Source organism: Neolamprologus brichardi, chromosome 2 (assembly GCF_056152115.1).
Source record: "Neolamprologus brichardi isolate AB-2024 chromosome 2, ASM5615211v1, whole genome shotgun sequence".
Lineage (NCBI taxonomy): Eukaryota > Metazoa > Chordata > Actinopteri > Cichliformes > Cichlidae > Neolamprologus > Neolamprologus brichardi.
Window position 1 is genome coordinate 26,192,713 of NC_142105.1, and position 19,734 is coordinate 26,212,446.

The 19,734-nt window shown below is 43.4% G+C and overlaps 2 protein-coding genes across 3 annotated transcripts; both read left to right on the forward strand.

Annotated features, from left to right (window-relative positions):
• Positions 1–498: 498 nt before the first annotated feature.
• rnf20 (ring finger protein 20, E3 ubiquitin protein ligase) lies at positions 499–13,209 on the forward strand. The gene is made up of 22 exons (XM_006781451.3): positions 499–652; positions 1,018–1,198; positions 1,315–1,383; positions 1,494–1,592; positions 1,683–1,830; positions 1,922–2,107; positions 2,223–2,338; positions 2,514–2,660; positions 2,741–2,815; positions 2,905–3,024; positions 3,337–3,516; positions 3,590–3,725; positions 3,822–3,943; positions 4,057–4,213; positions 4,323–4,662; positions 5,271–5,388; positions 5,567–5,716; positions 5,793–6,005; positions 6,266–6,391; positions 7,309–7,449; positions 11,237–11,341; positions 12,509–13,209. Exons 2-22 carry the CDS (start codon positions 1,028–1,030, stop codon positions 12,683–12,685), a joined length of 3,096 nt encoding a protein of 1,031 aa, XP_006781514.1. The 5' UTR covers positions 499–652; positions 1,018–1,027; the 3' UTR covers positions 12,686–13,209.
• A 141-nt stretch (positions 13,210–13,350) lies between these two features.
• LOC118454762 (uncharacterized) lies at positions 13,351–16,862 on the forward strand. 2 transcript variants are annotated; one of them, XM_087849640.1, is made up of 4 exons: positions 13,351–14,439; positions 14,821–14,880; positions 15,833–15,935; positions 16,179–16,862. In XM_087849640.1, exons 1-4 carry the CDS (start codon positions 14,236–14,238, stop codon positions 16,532–16,534), a joined length of 723 nt encoding a protein of 240 aa, XP_087705766.1. In that variant the 5' UTR covers positions 13,351–14,235; the 3' UTR covers positions 16,535–16,862. The 2 variants fall into 2 exon arrangements, with proteins under 2 accessions (XP_087705766.1, XP_087705771.1); XM_087849645.1 differs by lacking the exon at positions 14,821–14,880.
• The last annotated feature ends 2,872 nt before the right edge of the window (positions 16,863–19,734 follow it).

Consider the following 19,734-nt stretch of genomic DNA (forward strand, 5'->3'; position numbering starts at 1 on the left):
AAATAGACCAGACATCCCAATAGAAATCCAACAAACACTACAGAGTAAGGATGATGGGACTAGTAATAAACTTTTTATGGATATCAGCACGTTATGATGTCAGGGGAAATGAAGTGGCAGATAATGCTGAAAATGAGGCCACTGGAAAAAGATTAGTGGAGTTAATTATCAGCTTTAGAGAAAAAAAAAAAAAAAAAAGACATAAGAAATATATTAAAACAGAAAATTATGGAGAGATGGCAAAAATGATAGGAGAAAGAAAAGAAAAGACGATGGTTTTATAAAATTGGATTTCGTTGATTTACTTAGAAAGTTATCAGGCGATTTTTAATTATCGTAAACAAACGTATTTGCATGATAGGATCGAATCCTTAAGTGAGGTTTCGGTTCACACTCCATACCAATTGGTGGCGGCAATGCACCAGTTCGTTGTTTGTCATCCGCCAATAAGCACAAAAAAGAGAAAGAAGAAGAAGCCGGACGCGGCGCTTTGGTGAATTTGCCCCCTCCGTGGCAGCAGGGGGCGCACTGCCAAGCTAGCTTTAATCCATCATGACTGTGGAAACTTCCGTTTCCGAGAGCCAGGGAGCCGCAACATCAACATCCACAGACAGATTCAGTTAATAGCTTAAAAGTCTTAACGTTAAAAGCGGTAAGGTTTCTGTTAGCTTTAGCTGTTGTTGACAGTATTACAGAGTAGTTGCACCAAAGTACGGGATCAGAATGAAGTTGATCGGCATTTAAAGCTGGCGTTAGCAAATGGCTAACGTTCTCCTAACCTTACAGTCACTCATTTAATCAGACTGTTGGTGAATTGAAATGTTGCGAGGTCATTTGGGTTTGTTTCTTTCTTCCTCCCATCTCTTTGGGCGAGATAGTATCAGAATAAGCACTGAGAGAGTTACCTGATATCATTTGATCTAGCCGGCTTTGTCGTTTACCCAGTTACTTTCATTTGAGACACACAGTTTCCTTCGGTTACAATGAGAATATTTTTTATTCCTATGTTTGTTTCAGGAGTCCGACGATGTCGGGGCAAAAGCGTCCTGCCGACCCCAGCGGCCCTTCGTCCTCCGGTGCGCCGCCAGAGAAGCGCAGGGAGCGTGAAGGAGAGGACGGAGGTGCCGGAGTCAGCGCCGCGGCCGGAGGGAGCACCGCGGTGGAGACTGTCATTAAACTGGGAGGGGTGTCCAACTCTGTGAGTCCCCATCTATTATCCACTCTACCCTTAATATATCTATTAGCAGCCGTCTTCTCGTATTGTGGCTAAGTTTTCTTCTTTGTGCAGTCATGTTTCAATCAAATCTTTTTCAGGAAGAACAAGACATCAAAGCTCTCCAGACTAAGAACAGAAAGTTGGGAGAATCTCTCGATCAAAGACAGGTAAATTCATTCGCCGGTGTTGTTTTCTAACTCATCAGACTGTAGAGGCTGCACTTGTTTCTTGTCTTGTTAATCTAAAAGCTTTTGATCTCCTATCTTGTTGCGTGCAGGTGATTGAGGATGAACTTCGAGAGCGAATTGAGAGATTAGAGACCCGGCAAGCAACAGATGATGCCAGTCTTCTGATCCTGAACAGATACTGGAACCAGGTGACCCCTCTGTCAAAAAATGATCATTAACAAATATCTTCTGTATGAAGATGTAAAAATCCAAATATTATGCTGTTTGGTCTCTTTCAGTTTGATGAAAACATTCGGCTGATCATCAGGCGTTACGACCAAGCAAGCAGTGAGCCTGAGAAATCTCCAACGGGCGAGGGGCGGAGCCTGAAGCCAGAAACTCCAGAACCCGATGGCGACTCCAACCAGGAGAGAGCCAAGGACCGAGGTAAGAACAGAACTTACCAACGAATCATCACTTTGAAAGCAGTGACGTTAAAAAAAACAAAAACGGAATCTGTTATGTGGCTGTCATCCAGGCCATCAAGGAGAGACCAACAACTCCTTCCTGGCCACGCTGGCTAGCAGCAGCAGTGAGGAGATGGAGGCAGAGCTTCAGGAGAGGGTGGAGTCTAGCCAGAAGCAGGCTACCCGTGTGCTGGAGATCTATGAATCTCTGAAGAACACCGTGGCTCAGCTCAAGGCTGAGTTGGACTCTGGAGCTGGTGAGATTCAATGTTTTGACGTTTTCTGTGAAGAGAGTTTTTCAGTGAGACAATGAGATTAAATGTGCGTGCATCAGGTTTTCTTTAAATGTGATGCTGTTGCTTTTCATTCCAGAGGGCAGTCTGTGGGTGGTAGCATCCAAACTGAACACTCTCCTGACCAGTGAAAACGAGCGGCTTCAACAGCTGACGGAGGACCTCAAACAGAAGTACTCACACATGACGAGCGAGGTATGAACTGCGTCTTGAATTGGATTAATCCTCAGATCCAACTAACTTTTACACTTTTTAACACACTTGTTTTGGAGATAATATAAACTTCTTGAATGATTTGGTCATAAAGACTTGATTATTTTTATTTTTTTCTCAGTAGTTAATTCTTTGGGTTTTTTTCTGTGTCGCTTAGTCCCGGCTTCTGGCACGGGCGGCTAACAAGGCCGACCAGCGCGTCAGCGAGGTGCAGGCTTTGATCGAGGAGTTGCAGTGGGACATGGAGAAGATCCGCCGGCGGGAAAACAGACTGAACGCACACTTGAGCGAAATACTGGAGAGGGTGAGGATAGCGCAGGCTGATTAGAAGCAGGGAAATGTCGGAGATTATTTGTATGTTGTAACACTTCCTGTGTACTCCAGGTAAACAGCAAAGGCTACAAAGTGTGTGGCGAGGCCAGCAGTGTGTGTGGGACCATCACTATTAACAAGAGAAAGGTAGGATTTCCTTTTAAAGTTAAAGAGCAGCTTTTTGGACGGCAAAAAAAACTATAGTGTGAGCATTTTTGTACTTTTCCCTGACACAGTTTGAGGAGATGAACAGTGAGCTGGAGGAGAACAGAGAGCTGGCGGAAAATCGTCTCATTGAGCTGCAGAAGCTCGAGCAAGACCTGCAAAATGTTCAGCAGGAGAACGGCAGCATGAAGGTGCTCGCACTGAACGCAGCATTGTTTTGACATTCGTTTTAGTCGCTTGTGATTTATGAGCACTTTTAAAGTCCACTTTCATGAAACCAAACAACTAAACTACTAATTTACCATCGTGTAAAAATGCTTTTTACTGGAAGCTAATTAAAAATGAGTGGATTCACATGAGTGTAACAGAAATGTGAGGAGGTAAAGTCAGTTTTTACACCAGAGTCTTTCTGATGAACCCCAAAAATGTGATGGAAATTATTCAGCAGCAAATATTTTTCTCTCTGTTTTGTTGACTTTTCTCATTACCTCTGTTTTGCTCAGACGGAGCTGCTGAACCGAGCTGAAAGCTTGGTGAAAGAAACCGCAGAGTATCGCTGTCTGCAGTCACAGTTTTCTGTGCTCTACAACGAGTCTCTGATCCTCAAGGCTCAGTTAGATGAGACACGCGCTCGACTCAACACCACGAGGACGGCACGGCTACGACAGCTCGAGCACATGGAGGTAGGTTGTGTGTTTGGGCGGTTTCGTTTGTCTTCGTCACACCTCGTCTTACTCTCATCTTCTCTGTGTGCAGAATGATGAGGTGACTCTGCAGAGGAAGGTGCGCACAGAGGTGTTTCAGTTGGAGGACACACTGGCGCAGGTCAGGAAAGAGTATGAGATGCTGCGCATCGAATTTGAGCAGACTCTCGCTGCCAATGAGCAAGCAGGTAACTGATGGAAGTTTTGACATTAAAAGTGAATGAGATGCATTATTTGTATTTGAACCAAAACCTTCACCCTTGACTTCCTCTTACTTCATTCAGGTCCCATTAATAGGGAGATGCGACACCTGATCAGCACGTTGCAAACTCACAACCAACAGATGAAGGGAGAGGTGGTGAAATACAAGTTGAGACTTAGAGAAGCGCAAGCTGAGCTCAACCAGGTGAGTGAGATGGAGGCAAGAAGAGAAATGAAACAATGATGGCGTGCTTTCACAGTCACATCTTTTGGGTGAAGTGAAGCAGAACATGATGGCACAATCTGTTACCCTCATAGGTTCGCGCTTCAAAGGGCAACGCCCCCCTCCAATCTCAGTCCAGCACAGAGATGGATGTGAAGGAGGAAACAACTTCTCCATCGACGCTAGCTGTTTCTGGGGAACCTGTGGTCAAGACGGAGCCTGACAACGGCTCCTCCACACCCAGCAGCACAGGTAACTCCCAGCTTAGCTAACTAATTCTAAAAGATGATCTCATTTTATGTAGCTTTATTTTAGATAGCGTTTAATTCCTCCATGGCTTTCTCGCATCGTCTTTCTACAGGTGCCTCAGTGAAAACAGAGTCTGGTATAGAGCTCGAGGCAACTATAAAGGAAGAGGAGAAGGAGGAGAAGAAAGAGAAGGAAGAAAAGAAAGAAAAGGACATTATAAAGAAGGAGGAAAAAGAGCGAGAGAGGGAGAAAGAGAGGGAAAAGGAGAGGGAGAGGCCGACCCGGAGCAGCGGGAGCAGCAGCAGCAGTAGCAGCAGCATGATAAAGGAAGAGAAGGAGAAACCAGGGAGCAGCAGCCAGGCAGAGGAGTTGGCCGGGGAGCGTCTCTCTATGGTTGGAGGGTCAAAGAGGAAGGAGATGGAGCAGCTGAAGATCGTCCGCACAGAACTCAAGTAAGATACATTAGTGATTTTTATTTATTTATTTTAAGCTGTGTCAGAGATTATTCATCCATGCAGGATTTTTTCTGCTTTTCTTTTTTTTTTTTTTGCACACACATGAATTAAAATTATACATTATAAAGAGACATATGACCAAGATATTGGAAGCTGGAAAAATATTTGTAAACTGTAAGTACTCAAACAGTCCATTATCATATTTTTTGTTTCCTCAATCTTATTTTGGAGGGCTTGATTTCAGTGTTACACCTTTGTGTTCATATTTTCATATTATAGTATTATATATATGCTTCATATGTCACAGTTGTCAGAGTACGGTGGAAACATGTTTACTTTCATTGTTGTTGTGGATCTTTTGTTCTGCGGGTCAGCTTCAGGCTGCAAACGTCATGTGATTCTTTGAATCAACAGCAGTAGCACTCACTAAATGATGAGCTCTTCATTATACAGCAGGTAAACAAAGAATGTTGACATATAAAACATGGGTGAACGGTCTTTTTGTTGTATATGAAGCTGGCATAGTTTGAGAAACTCCTTTGACTGTGTGTTGTGTGTTCTTTTATTTGATAGTTTTGTTAAAGATTCTCACTGTGGTTGTGCAGGAAAGCCCAGGAGTCCCAGCGGGAGATGAAGCTGCTGTTGGACATGTACCGCTCAGCACCCAAGGAGCAGAGGGACAAGGTCCAGCTCATGGCTGCAGAGAAGAAGACCAAGTCTGAGGTGATCAGCGCTGCACAATGCAGGCGTTTTGTTAACATGATCAGCAAAGTAGTGGAAGTGAATCTATTTGGTCCACTAAGATGTTTCTGGCTTGATTTTTATGTATTTTTTTTACATGGATGGATGGAAGCAGATAGTAATGTGCTTTGGGCTTCCCGTATAAATGTCCTGGTTTCAGGCAGAGGAGCTGCGGCAGAGGCTGAGGGAGCTGGAGGAGAGGGAGAGGAGGGAGGGCAAGAAAATGGCTGATGAAGAGGCTCTGAGGAAGATCCGTTCTGTGGAGGAGCAGATCGACATCCTCAACAAGAAGCTGTCCATAGCTAAACAGGTGCGTGACCTCATAATTAACTCTTAAATACCTCTGCCTGGTTCTTTTCTTCCAACACTCTCGCCTCCTCCTGTAGGAGGAAGACGCTCTGCTGAGCGAGATGGACGTGACGGGCCAGGCTTTTGAGGACATGCAGGAACAGAACATCCGCCTGATGCAGCAGCTCAGAGAAAAAGACGACGCCAACTTTAAGCTGATGAGCGAGCGAATCAAGTCCAACCAGATCCACAAGCTGCTGAAAGAGGAGAAGGAGGAGCTCGCCGACCAGCTACTTACTTTAAAAACTCAGGTGAAGCACAAGGCGACTGCAGCACCCATGTGCGCCCCCCACCACGCTGGTTCCTCATGCATAGATTAATTGCTAATTACTAATTAAATATAGTCAATTACTTTCTTTTAATGTGCTGTGCATCATAGTGGTTTGTAACAAACATGGTAAAACAGTTTCTGCTGAACAGTTTCCTGCTTTGTTCTTCTTCTTTTTCTTTTTTTTTTTTTTTTTAAATAAAAGGGATTTCTTGAAATCGTTGTTTGCGCTGTACCTTACAGGTCGATGCCCAGCTGCAGGTGGTGAGGAAGCTTGAGGAGAAGGAGCGCCTCCTGCAGGGCACCATCAACACTGCTGAGAGGGAGCTGGCACTTCGAACACAAGCCCTGGACATGAATAAACGCAAGGTAACATATTGTTCAGTATGAAGGGGATTAAAGCCAAGGTGACGGGCAGGAGAAAACCTGCTTGTCCAGGGATAGCAACCACTCCGAATGGCTACTCACCGTGATGCCTTCTGTTTCGTCTGACCTGACCTCGAAGGAAACAGAAGTCCATCGGAGGCCCAGCCTGTTGAGCTGAGCAGTCAGTTTTTGAGGTTGTTATGTTGCCTTCTCAAGGTGTGCCAAAAAATCCAAGAGCCTTACAGATAAACAACTTTTAACAAACAACAGTTGCACAGTGTTTGAATGGATCAGCAATCAGCACCTTATAGACCTTCTGTGGTTTATCTGCTCAGTGTCCTGGAGAGTGGAGGCACTGCTGACATCAAAACTGTCATATCACTTCCTGACGAACCCCTGCGCACATTTGCCCCAGGGAAATTTTATGATCTTTATTGTTTATTTCATATACCAGCTCATCCTAAATGTTATCGAGCACTCAGATGATACTGATGTAGGCGTTGCCCTCCTACATAAAGGGGAGGAGGAGAACACACCAATGCTTGATTTCTTCATAAACTGTTGTGAGCAGTCAGATCTCGTCTATTGATTTTTAGCTGCAGGCTTCTAACAATACATCTTTCACTGGAGAGCCGGTTCAGCTCAGTAGAAAGTGTCTTTATATTGTGCTTGATCATATGTAAAGCTTAAATAATGTGATAAAATTCCCTGTGACTAGGCTGTAAATCAAATTTCCCTAAGAGGGCAGAATCAGAGCTACAAAATGAGCTGCTATTAAGGAATTTATGCTTTAATGCTATTTAGATGTACATAGTTAAAGTAAATAATAACTAAAATCACTTTCACATGGTGTACTGTGTGTGCACAGTGGAGTGCATGGGATTAGAATTTTCCCACTGACAGCTCTCATCCTCCTTCAGGCTCAGGAGTCGGCTTTGCTTTCGGAGGAGGTGCGAACTCAGCTGGAGCAGGTTCAGCAGAGGCTCAACCTGGTCAGAGAGGAAGTCGTTGAGAACAGCATCTCCAGGGAAAAGGAGTCCTTCAATGCGCGACGGGCACAGGTACGCAAATCACCAAGTTTCAGTAAACACGGCAGTTTGAAATGCCATCACATAATCATTAGGGGTGCAACGATACTCGTATCGATATCGAACCGTTCGATACAGTGCTTTCGGTTCGGTACGCATATGTATCGAACGATACAACATTTTTAATTTATTTTATCAACTTTCCTTCTGACGATGCTGTCTGTGTTGAGCGCTCAGTGGATCTGCGCTCGACATTGCAGCCTAGGCGGAGTAGTCGAACACAGTAGTGATGGTAAATTTGATTCTTTTTACTGAATCGAGTTTTAATGAGTCACTCACCAAAGTGAATCGGGTTATTTGAGTCATTTGATTCACTGAGTCAGTTGACCAGAGAGTGCAAAAAATTTACATTTTCACTCAAACTTAATTTGTTTCTCTTTTCATGTAAATCCCACTGCTAAGATGAATGATTCTAAAAAAACAACAACTATTTTATAGAGCAAAAAAGAGCAAAAACATTTCTAAAATTAAGCAATTTCCTATCAAAATTGCTTAATAAACATTTATTTTGTTTATTTGTATTTTATTAGTATTTTCCTTAAATGTGTTAAATATATATTTTCTCATCTAAATGTCCACTGAGCTGTGAGCCAGGGGGCGGTAATGCACCTTAACATTGGTTGCCAACCAAGAAGAAGAAGAAGCTGTGAGCCAGGAGGGAGGGGGTGAGTGAGTGATTCGTTCGCTCGCTCTATGATTCAGCACAGGAGGGAGGGGGTGAGCGAGTCCTGAGTGATTCGCTTACGCTTACGATTCAGCACAGGAGGGAGGGGGTTAGTGAGTCCTGAGTGATTCGTTCGCTCTATGATTCAGCACAGGAGGTAGGGGGTTAGTGAGTCCTGAGTGATTCGTTCGCTCTATGATTCAGCACAGGAGGGAGGGGGTGAGCGAGTCCTGAGTGATTTGCTTACGCTTACGATTCAGCACAGGAAGGGAGGGGGTGAGTAGCTCAAATGTGCTGTTAGCATGTTAGCAGAGCGATGCTACTGTGAACTGAGGAGCTATTTTCTTGATGTGAGCTTCTACTCAGGGTTTTTTCTTCCAGTTCAGAGCAGAAATGCTTTTGTTAAGAAACTGGCTGTTGTTTCCCCCCCACAATTTTAATTATAAGCTAGATATATTTCTACTAAGCGAATTAGTTTGCTAACAGAAACAGGGATGAGTCAGTGAGTCAGTTGGGCTTGTGAATCATGATTCACGAGTCAGTTGGGCTTGTGAATCATGATTCACGAGTCAGTAAAGTGATTCTCGAGTATTGAACGATTCGTTCACGAATCGAACATCACTAGAACACAGATTCACTGAGCGCAGGGCAAGCTAGCGAGACAGAAGCTAGGCTAGTTGCAACATGGCAAATTGAACCTCCCCCACCCTCATTCAGATCTGGCGTTTGGAACTATTTTGGTTTTCATGTGATGTATGACCCTGAAGGTAAGCGCGTCATGGACAAAAGTAAAACAGTATGTTGGATGTGCCAGCAATGCTCAATTGGTGGGAACTAGTGTGTTAGCGCAGTTAGCTCGTTAATGTGTTGACGTCTTCCAGCCCCACTCATGAGGTGATCCGCGGTAGCTCGTTAACGGAGATTTGCCGTGTTGTGACGTTAATGTCATTTCAGATTAACGCTGACAGCACTAGTGGGAACACAACCAATATGACTGCACATTTACTCCGACATCATCCTAGTGCAAAGACAAGTGGAAGCAGACAAAAACAAGCAGGCATGCTACAAACTTTACCCGAGTCATTTAGACAGCCGTTAGCACATGATTCTCCTTATGGGGACCTGATATGTTTAATATGCTGCTGAGAATATAGCCCAGAAGAAGCGTATAGTATAGCTTTTATTTTGGAAAGAGACATTTCTCCATAATAAACTCTCTTTTCCAAAGATGAGTGATTCCTCAATCAGATACAGGGCTCGCAAAATCGCTAGCCCGACGTCCTGGGGCTTTTTTCCAGTCGGGCTACCAAAATCTATCTCTGCCCTGCCCGTCGGCCTATCGTAGGAAGGAAAAATATATGTCAATGCTTTTGCATTCTTTCGGAAATGTAGCTGGGTAATTATGTCATTGGCATCGGCCACTGTCAATATGTGACATACTGAAATCGCGTTTGAATTTGCGCTTGTTTTTTGCTTTCACTTTGCAATCGCGTGAACTGTGTATAGAAAGCGACAGTACTGATTGGTGAGTGATGATAATTTGCGCACCAATTCCTCTGACATCGTCTTATCAATCGTTAGCTTACTATGCAAACATGACAACTGAAATCTCCCGCAGCTTAAACATGTGAGAGGTTGATCGCGCAGAGAATCGCTGAGCGTTATGTAAGTGCGTGTGTAAAAGCAGCAGGATATATATTTTAGTTCTGCTGAGCCAAATAAGACAGGTCAGGGTGAAGAAGTGACAGCCAAAGAAAAGCTTACCACAAAACGGAAAGGTTATGACAAATCAGACTATAAGGAAAAAAGAAAGTGCAGCTTTATGGTTTCATGGACAAAATAATTTCTGTGGCTGCAATATGACGAGCTAAATAACCAGGGCTGCATGGTCCGCAGGTGCGCATTCGCTGTCAAAATAAAAACCCGCACAAGATAAGAAGTTGCAACGCGTGTTTGCGTACATAAGATTTTCAGGAGGAGGACAGACATTTGTTTAGAACTCTTAAAGATGTCGAAGAAGCTCCTTTAAGCAATTACTGTGATGTTCCTCCACCTCCAAAGAAATGTCAGAAGGAGTCCGAACCACGAAAGAAGCACGTATTCTCGGAAAAGTGGTTGCAGGAGGTGAGCTGGCTTCAAACAAATGATGAACGCACAGAGATGTGGTGCAGAATGTGCCGTGAAAATTTAATAAATGACAAATTAATAAAAAGGCATGAACATTTTTTTTGTATCGAAAAAATATCGAACCGTGACACCAAAGTATCGAACCGAACCGAACCGTGAATTTTGTGTATCGTTGCACCCCTAATAATCATATGCACTGGGATTACAGACTTTAAATTTTAACTATACTGCTGAAAACAGCCATACATGTTGATCCTCCACAGCTCTCCTGTATCAGATTGTACCAGAAATCTAAATTGGATTTAAAACAATTTAATTTTCTGTCATAAGACTTTCAAGATGACATTTTCTCAGAATACACAACATATTTTCTAATTCCTAATTGGATTTGTTTCCTCTATAATTCCAATATTTCCATTTTGTTTCCCCTCCAATGAAACGGTGAAAACTTCTCACATGACTGTTAATGCCACTTTATAGTCTCTTTTCCACGAGTACTTACTCTATGGGACTCGACTCGGCTTTGATCGTTTTCCATTGCGATCGAGTAGCACCTTAAGGTGTTGTTATAGCAACGCAGCTGCGACAAAAAGCGGCACAAAAGTGAAGGACGTCGAAGCGAGTGTATACCTGCTGCTAAATCAACGGTAAACATCTGCACCCGGTGGTTTGAACAGTGTTTTTTGAAAGAGTTGCTCTCATGACTCTTTAAGTGATGCCGCTGACTGGCCAATCAGCAGCATGCAGTATGTTGATGTCACATTTTTGGATCGCCTTAGATTGCTTGGAACCCAGCTGAGCAGATATTAAAAATGACCTAATGGAAACCCCTGAAAAGTCCAGTCGAGTCAGTACAAAAGGGCTATAAGACTATTATAGTCATAAAGTTTGTTGTTAGATGAGCCCAAAATATAGGGAGTGTCTCCTTTCACTTACAGCCGTTACATCTCCCCATTGTGTTTTTTCCAGGAGGACATTTCCAAACTGAGGAGAAAGATTGAGAAGGCCAAGAAGCCAGCCGAGAAAATCAGCAATGGAGACGATATTCTAAATGAAGAAATAAATGATTATAAGGTGGGTTTAGGTGGTACAGAAGGTAACCGTTTTCATTCAGTCACAGCACTGAGTTTAGAGTGTTTGTTCATTTTAAACTTTTTAAAAAAAATCAGCTGTCACAAAGTCAACAAAACAACTATACACTTTACAATGCGGGAAGACACAAAGTCTCACAAGAATATTTAGACATTTTGGAAAAAAACATTTATTTGATGTCTTGGATAGTTTTAAAGTAGATGAATTATTGCTGCTAAATTAGGAGTTGGGGCCTCCAGCCAGACCCTCAGCTTGGCATAAAGTCTTGCAGCAGACTAGCCTGGCTCTCGACGAAGGTGATCCGATGAGTCTGCCAGAACACTTAAAGTTCAGTGATGTGTGTATTGCATCTTTAGTGTAGAAATTGCAGCATTCGCAGGAGGTTATGTCTTTTAGACACTCTGGGAAGTTAGCGGTCTCAAGCAAGATAAAGCACAGCAACAAACTCCTGTGCTTCTGTTCCCCATGTGTTCAGTCTTTGTGCTAATCTGAGCTCACAGGTTGCTAGCTATAACTTCCTATTTACTATAAAGACAAAATGAGGCTAACCTTGTGGCAGAGTTTCTCCTCTAACTCTGAAACAGTCCAGCTTTAAATCTGATGACCATTGATAACTTTATGATTCTAATGCTGAAAAACATCTGAGATCAAACTACAGTCTCACCAACTGTGGGAAAAAATACAAGCAGATCCTGTTACACATAAGTAATGTCTCATGGCTGCAAGCAAAATCCATAAACAAATACACTGACAGGTGTTATAGCTGAGTGTGTTTTTGGGAGTGTGATCAGAGTCTTTATGAGGACAGAATAGAACAACTGGAATTCATTGGATCTGTTAGAAAACAGACTTGCTCAAATTTCAGATTCCTATAGGCCTGTGATCACATTTTTCCAGACTTATCCCCAGAGGCTGTACATATAATTATGATCTGAGTCTTTGGTGATACACACCTGCTTTACAGGATTTCTGTTCTTCTAAGAGAGTGGTTGAGTGTTAAGTCTGGTTTGATGGCTTCACTCCTGCCCTAGATATTCACTTCCACTCATTAGGAACCATTCAGTCGAGAGAGAAAATGTCTTTTCAGTGTATTGTTCAAACCGTTCCTTCTCTCTCTCTCTCTCTCTCACGCTCTCTCTCTCTCTACAGGCACGTCTTACATGTCCGTGCTGCAACTCCCGGGTGAAGGATGCTGTGCTGACAAAGTGCTTCCACGTCTTCTGCTTCGAGTGCGTTAAGACGCGCTACGACACACGCCAGAGGAAGTGCCCCAAATGCAACGCGGCCTTCGGGGCCAACGACTTCCATCGCATCTACATCGGCTAAAAGCCACGCAGCTAAACTCGTGAGGAAGCGGGTCAGCGAGATGAGCTGGAGTAGAGACACTGCCTGGGGAAAAGGCTCAGCACGGCACTCACGTGCCCCCTCCTCCAATTATGTACTTCCCTTACACTCTGATGTGCAAGAGACTGTTGGTGAGGAGACAGTCGATGATTTCAGCTTTGTGTGGGCCGCAGTGATGCTTTGAAGTTTTTGTTGTTGTTGTTGTTTTATTTTAACAATAACCGAAGCTTCTCTCATCCAGTGTCCACTAATTAACTTTTTTTAATGCTGGTGCAGACAGAGACTTGTTTGTGTGCACTTATTTGAAAGCAGCCCATTAAACCAGTTATCAGAGAAACAGCAGTGCTGTGGATGTTGGTGTGTATGTACACTGTGAATGCCATTGTTTCTTTTTCATTCTTTTTTTTTTTTTATCTGCCTGTTTTTGCTCAGTGCTGCCCTGAAACAAGCTGACTTGGTGCTGTATAATTGCTGTTCTGCTAGTTATTAAAATGACATGAAAACTGTTCCGCTTCTTCTTCGTTTTTTTTATTATTAAAACCATGTGAAGTCTTAACGCTTGATCCTGCAGCATTAAAATACAAGTCCCAGTGTGCAAATCTCTGTTTATCCCTGCTCAGCGGAGCTCTTTCCTCCCTCTGCTCCTCCTCCCCGAAGCCCCAGACGTGTTTGCATGCTGGAAACGGTCGTTAGAAACGCTGGAAGGAAGGGAGTGCCGAACGGGAACGGTGGCAAGAAGGGATTTTTCTCTCTCGCTCTCTCACTCTTTAAATGTTATGCAACATAATCCATCACAGAAGTGCATTTTGATGCAAGTTCAGAGACAAAGGAGCACCAAACTCGATCGCTGTGGGGCTCAGTGCTGAAATAAGAGGCTTTAGGAGACTCGTGGCCAGCTCACACTCAGAGTTTCGGTCGTTTTCTTGCAGATCTGCCCAGGAAACAAACCACTTTTGGATTCATACACTGCGGGAGTTTTTTTGTTGTTGTTTTTAACTGTAACTTTCCGTTACGTTTTGACTGGTGATCTCATATCTCTATCGCTGCTGGATCTAATCCTTTAACAGTTTCTTACCAAATATAGCTGGAGCGTCCTTGGGGAGCGCAGAGTTCCAGGATTGGATATTTTTTGCAGTGCTGCCAGAGTTTATAATTAAACACTAATAGTAATAATATTATCCTGAAACCGAAAGGATTTTTAAACCTGTGTTTTATCTGAATTTCAAATTTTACACTTGAATGTCTTATTATTATTTTTATTTTTAAAAGCGTGCGCCTTCTGCTGCCTGTCCTTCTGCCTGTTGGTGCTACATGTTGATTTAAAACGCGGTGTGCAGTCAGCGAATGCTCCCAACAGAAGCCATTTTTAAGTCTTTGATTTTCTGTCTGAGTCACTGAACACGAGCTGCTCAACCTGCTCTGAGCTGCAACGTGAACCTGTGCGCGTTCACTTGGCACATTTTCCCCCCATTGTTCTCAAACCTCCTTTCAGTGACTCCGTGCGTCTGGGCTGAGAGCGCAGTGGATGTGCCATGGCTCGGGTTTTGCTTACTATCTGTGTGTTGGCTCTCGGCTTGACGGTGGCCTGGGCTGGAGCCGAAACTCGTGCTGAGCAGGCCAAGGCGGACAGCCCATCGGTGGTTACCCTGCGTACCGTTTTCACGGGAACCTGCCAGGAGATCCACCGGTACGCGGAGTCGTTAGTGGGAACCAGCGTGATACGATCAGCTGCTGAGGTAAAGAGGGGGGGGGAGGGGGAGGGGGTTGCACCGCGGGATAACACTCTTTTCCTCCTTGCAGGAAGTAGATTTGAATTGTTAAAATGCGGTGGTCTAACTTCACTATTCTCTCAGTATTCTCGCTCAGTGCTTAACTGTACCCGATTACTAATTCTGAAAGCTCCAACCTTTGTCTTTAACCTTTCTCCACCCATCGCTTCACCCTCTACACACGCATTCCTCTCCATGTGCTCTTCAACTTGATAATCTCCCTTCCTGATCCCCCATCATCTTCTCTGCCCTCATTTTCCTGTCTTCTCCTCACCCCTTCGCACTCTTCCACACACTCATCTCCGCCTCCCTGCTCCTTCTACTACTGGTGGCTCCCTTTTCCCTCAGAGTGCAGTGTTGTTTCTTGAGTCATTGCTTGGTCAGGAGAACGTCAGTACGTTGGCCATGGTAAGCAACATTCCTGAGTGTTTCCATCGTGCTGCCCTGACATGGTGCCTTAAACAGAGCCCACTCACTTGGTTCAGTTTAGCCCCATGTCGTGTCATGTCGTGTCACACCATATAGCGCCGAGAGTAGAGAAGCTGTGTGTTTCAGTACAGTGGTATTTGCATGTAAGGGCTCACTTTACTTGTGAGCTTTTGTGCATGTGTGGAAACCTCATTGTGCATTAGTAGTTCACCATGAATCACCTAGTGTGTCTGAATGTGTGAGTTAACTTCCCGCATGCAGTCAAACTGAAAATAAAGCCTGTTTCTGCAACTTCAGATTTAAGCTAAACAAAAGATCTGGACGCTGTGCTGATAGTTCCCAGTAAAATCAGTGTAAAAGAGCAAAATCTTTGGTATAATAGTGTAATAAGTGAATAAGGCCAATTTTACAGTTATTTAAAAGTTTTGGAAATCAAAACCAATAGAAGGTTATTACACCTGTTTATGAGTTACACAGACACTGACATGAAGTTCTTAAGTTTGTGGCCTTGTGTAGTGCAACAGGTGCAGATTAGATATGCGTCCAACTCGCTGGGCTCCCCTTGACCTTGCAGTACTGTGTCTGTTTACTCTGTGTGTGTGTCGTTTTGTGAGTCGGGGGTGGAGGGTGCACAGGAATAGAGAGGGGTGCTGTCCAGCTGTCACCAGCACGCACAGCTGTTTGTCCAAGTCGGCACATCTTATATCTTAAGATGCCGCTCATATGGGCTATTAAAGTTCCCAGCTGAATGCGATCAGTGAGTTTGTACCAGCTGCTCCTGTCAGCATTATGAATCACACTGCCTGCACATTGTCTTTTGTCGTCTCTCTGCATGGTTTTCAGTCTGGCCAGAATGCCATGTTACTTAATTGTGGCCTTGTGTAATAACAAATGTAAAGCATGTCTCCACCCTCCTTGCACACCACTCCAGTTTTTTGAGATGGTGATCCGATTCCTGGCCGAAGGAGCTGCCAGCGGCCTGAATGTCATCGCTGTTTACGTCACAGAGATCCTCAGAGTCACTGGATTTGATGGTGGGTAGCAGGATGAGCCCCTATGTGTGTGTGTGTGTGTGTGTGTGCTCACGTAAAGTTGAATCCATGGCAATAAAAAATGCAATTGAAAATATGCAGACTTGCCTCTCCCTCCGGGCAATTTGTAAGCCACTCCTTTTTAATTGTAAGTGTTTGCTCTTGTTGCTTCCTGTGTAACAGAAAGTATTTTCAAGCTTTATTCTTTTTAACAACACGGCTAAGCTGGATTTCCTCCCTCCACAGCTACACTGAAACTGCCCCACTTCACTCCAGAGGGTGTGACAGCCGTCGCCCAGTGGGGTCTGGTGGCCCTCATTGGCTACTGGTTGCTGTCCATCTGTCTGCGTCTGCTGATTGGTGTGATAAAGCAGGTCTTCTGGATTATCAAAACTGTCTTGGGACTCTGGTTTTTTGGACTGATAGTGACTGATAAGCAAGCGTCCGCAGACACCACGGCAGTTCGACTGGCTGGCTTAGTGCTGGTATGCGTCTTTTTGACGCTGCTCACTTCGAGCTCTGAAAAGTCTTTTGTTGTGGAGGATCGACTGAGGCGCCTGGAAGGCCGAGTGAACGCAGTAGAGAGTAAGAAAAAGGAGTAGTGATGAGAAAAGGCAGACAGGAGTTAAGATGGACAAAGGTGATGGCAATGCAAGTTAAGAAAAATAGTAACTGATTTCTGTCAGCCTGTTTGTGTGAGATATGGGTAATAAAGTAATCTCTGGGATTTTTAATCAAAAATGCTCTTTTCGTCTGCAATCAAGCCACATGAAAACTTGTTTACTATGACAAACAAAATGTATTGAAAGGCTACACAAGAAAAAAAATGACTGTGCATACAGGAAATAATTCCATAAATGAGATCATAACAGTCCTTTTCTGCCCTGTCTGTTGCACCATTTCAAACACAATAAAATATTTTACAAAATTTTCAGTTCAAAGAGAAAAGCTTCAGTCATGCAAACTCTGTGTGCATTTCAGCCAGCTGCTTACCATGACCACAGTTTCCACAGTGACAACTGAGCTAAATGGAAATGTTTCCTTTGCAAGTACTGTGCAAAAAAGCAAAGTATTCTGTTCCTTTGGTACACATTCCTGGGGGTCAACCATCAAAGAATGATGAATGGTGAACCATTGAGATGCAAAAGTAAAATCTTTGACCTTCTGGTATCACTAAGGGAAAGTCCATTACAGCAGCCAATCCAACTGATATTTTAGTCTGGGCTGAAGTGGTTGACCAACTGCCAGACCAGCGTAACCCAGCGTAATCATGCAGCTATCCTGATTGAGAACCTTCCATGCACTGATGGCATCTTAGATTAGGCTTCATAAGCACAAGCATCAAGCAACACATCTTATATTTGATGACTTATGTTCAATTAGCTACAGCCATGCCTCTTCACTCCCATCTGCCAGGCTGGGTCCCAACGGCTCTGTCATCTGGAAGCTTTTTAATCCTTTGGGTTCTTACCACCAATCTCCACCCCCACTGCCACATCAAGGGAATGGAGCAACCTGACCTCAGTGCCGAAACTATCACTTCTTCTTGTTCCCCTTCACCATCAATAGTCAAAATCCTCCTACGCTGTTCTTTGGTGGAGTGCCAAGCAGCCCAGATACAATTCTATCGTGAAATCAACCTTTTTTTTCTCACCACATCAGTGAAAAAAAGGAGGAAACTGATAGAGTGTTGCAGCTAAATGTGTCTACAATGAATTTCTTTTAAAAGATTAAAAGGATAAAGCAAGAATTAGACACCAGCTCTTCCTCTCACAGCTCTGCAACCCTTTTTATGCATTTGGATTTCCCAGGCCACAACTTCACTTAATTATACAGAAATGCCAAACCGATTCAGCAGCTAGCTTATGAACACTTTAGAGCACCTAAAGAGCCAGCTGTTTCCCTTAACAGAATTTAGAGAGCGTTAAATATTGGGCATATGTTCACCAGGTGTCCAAAACACAGATAAATGCAGATTTTGCAACTCCCTCCAAACTTTTCTTAGTCACTTAAAAGAAAATCTTCTTGTTACACTTCCCCAAAAACAAAAGCAAAACAAACCCTAACTCAAGCTGTGAAAGAATGGAAGTGGATATTTTCACATTTTTGTTATACAATAGCATACATACTATAGCCTAGGATTCCCACGTCTCTGATATAATCTACACAGAGATTGCCAATTATTGTGGGAAAAGGCTAAACAAAAACATATTAATTTTAAGTAACTTTAAGAAATTAAATGAGTCACATGAGGTTTTAGTGCTTAGAGTTTTATTTTGTGTGTTTCTTCTGCTATTAATTCAATTCAATTCAATTCAATTTTATTTATATAGCGCCAAATCACAACAAATGTCACCTCAAGGCGCTTCATAGATACAGAGAAAAACCCAACAATCATATGACCCCCTATGATCAAGCACTTTGGCAACAGTGGGAAGGAAAAACTCCCTTTTAACAGGAAGAAACCTCCGGCAGAACCAGGCTCAGGGAGGGGCGGCCATCTGCTGCGACCGGTTGGGGTGAGAGAAGGAAGACAGGATAAAAGACATGCTGTGGAAGAGAGACAGAGATTAATAACAGATATGATTCAATACAGAGAGGTCTATTAACACATAGTGAGTGAGAAAGGTGACTGGAAAGGAAAAACTCAATGCATCATGGGAATCCCCCGGCAGCCTACATCTATTGCAGCATAACTAAGGGAGGATTCAGGGTCACCTGGTCCAGCCCTAACTATATGCTTTAGCAAAAAGGAAAGTTTTAAGCCTAATCTTAAAAGTAGAGATAGTGTCTGTCTCCCGAATCCAAACTGGAAGCTGGTTCCACAGAAGAGGGGCCTGAAAACTGAAGGCTCTGCCTCCCATTCTACTTTTAAATACTCTAGGAACAACAAGTAGGCCTGCAGAGCGAGAGCGAAGTGCTCTAATAGGGTAATATGGTACTACAAGGTCATTAAGATAAGATGGGGCCTGATTATTTAAGACCTTGTATGTGAGGAGCAGGATTTTGAATTCAATTCTGGATTTAACAGGAAGCCAATGAAGGGAAGCCAAAACAGGAGAAATATGCTCTCTCTTTCTAGTCCCTGTCAGTACTCTTGCTGCAGAATTTTGGATTAGCTGAAGGCTTTTCAGTGAGTTTTTTGGACATCCTGATAATAATGAATTGCAGTCGTCCAGCCTGGAAGTAATAAATGCATGAACTAGTTTTTCAGCGTCACTCTGAGACAGGATATTTCTAATTTTAGAGATGTTGCGCAAATGGAAGAACGCAGTCTTACATATTTGTTTAATATGTGCGTTGAAGGACACATCCTGGTCGAAAATGACTCCAAGGTTCCTCACAGTGTTACTGGAGGCCAAGGTAATGCCATCCAGAGTAAGAATCTGGTTAGATACCATATTTCTAAGCTTTTCAGCGCCGAGTACAATGACCTCAGTTTTATCTGAGTTAAGAAGCATTATCTGAGTTAAGAAGCAAAGTTAGTTTGAACGCATACTCCAGTTCTTAAAGTATGAGCTGATAAACCTTTTTAAATGTCTTTACACAGGACTACTTGTTGTGCGTGTCAGACAGGTCTGAGATTCTGTTGTTTTTCTTCTCAAGACAGAAAATCCTCAGTTGTAGTTCGAGTCCTGCTCTGCTTCCTGTTTTCTGTGAACCAGCTGCTATGGCAGAAAGGAATTTATGTGCTTGGATGAGCTTTTGGCTCTCTGGTGACACTGTTGGAGGTGCTTTAAGTATTAGTGAAGGTAAACTGTGCAGGGGAACAAATGCAAATACCAAACAAGTTGTAGAGGTA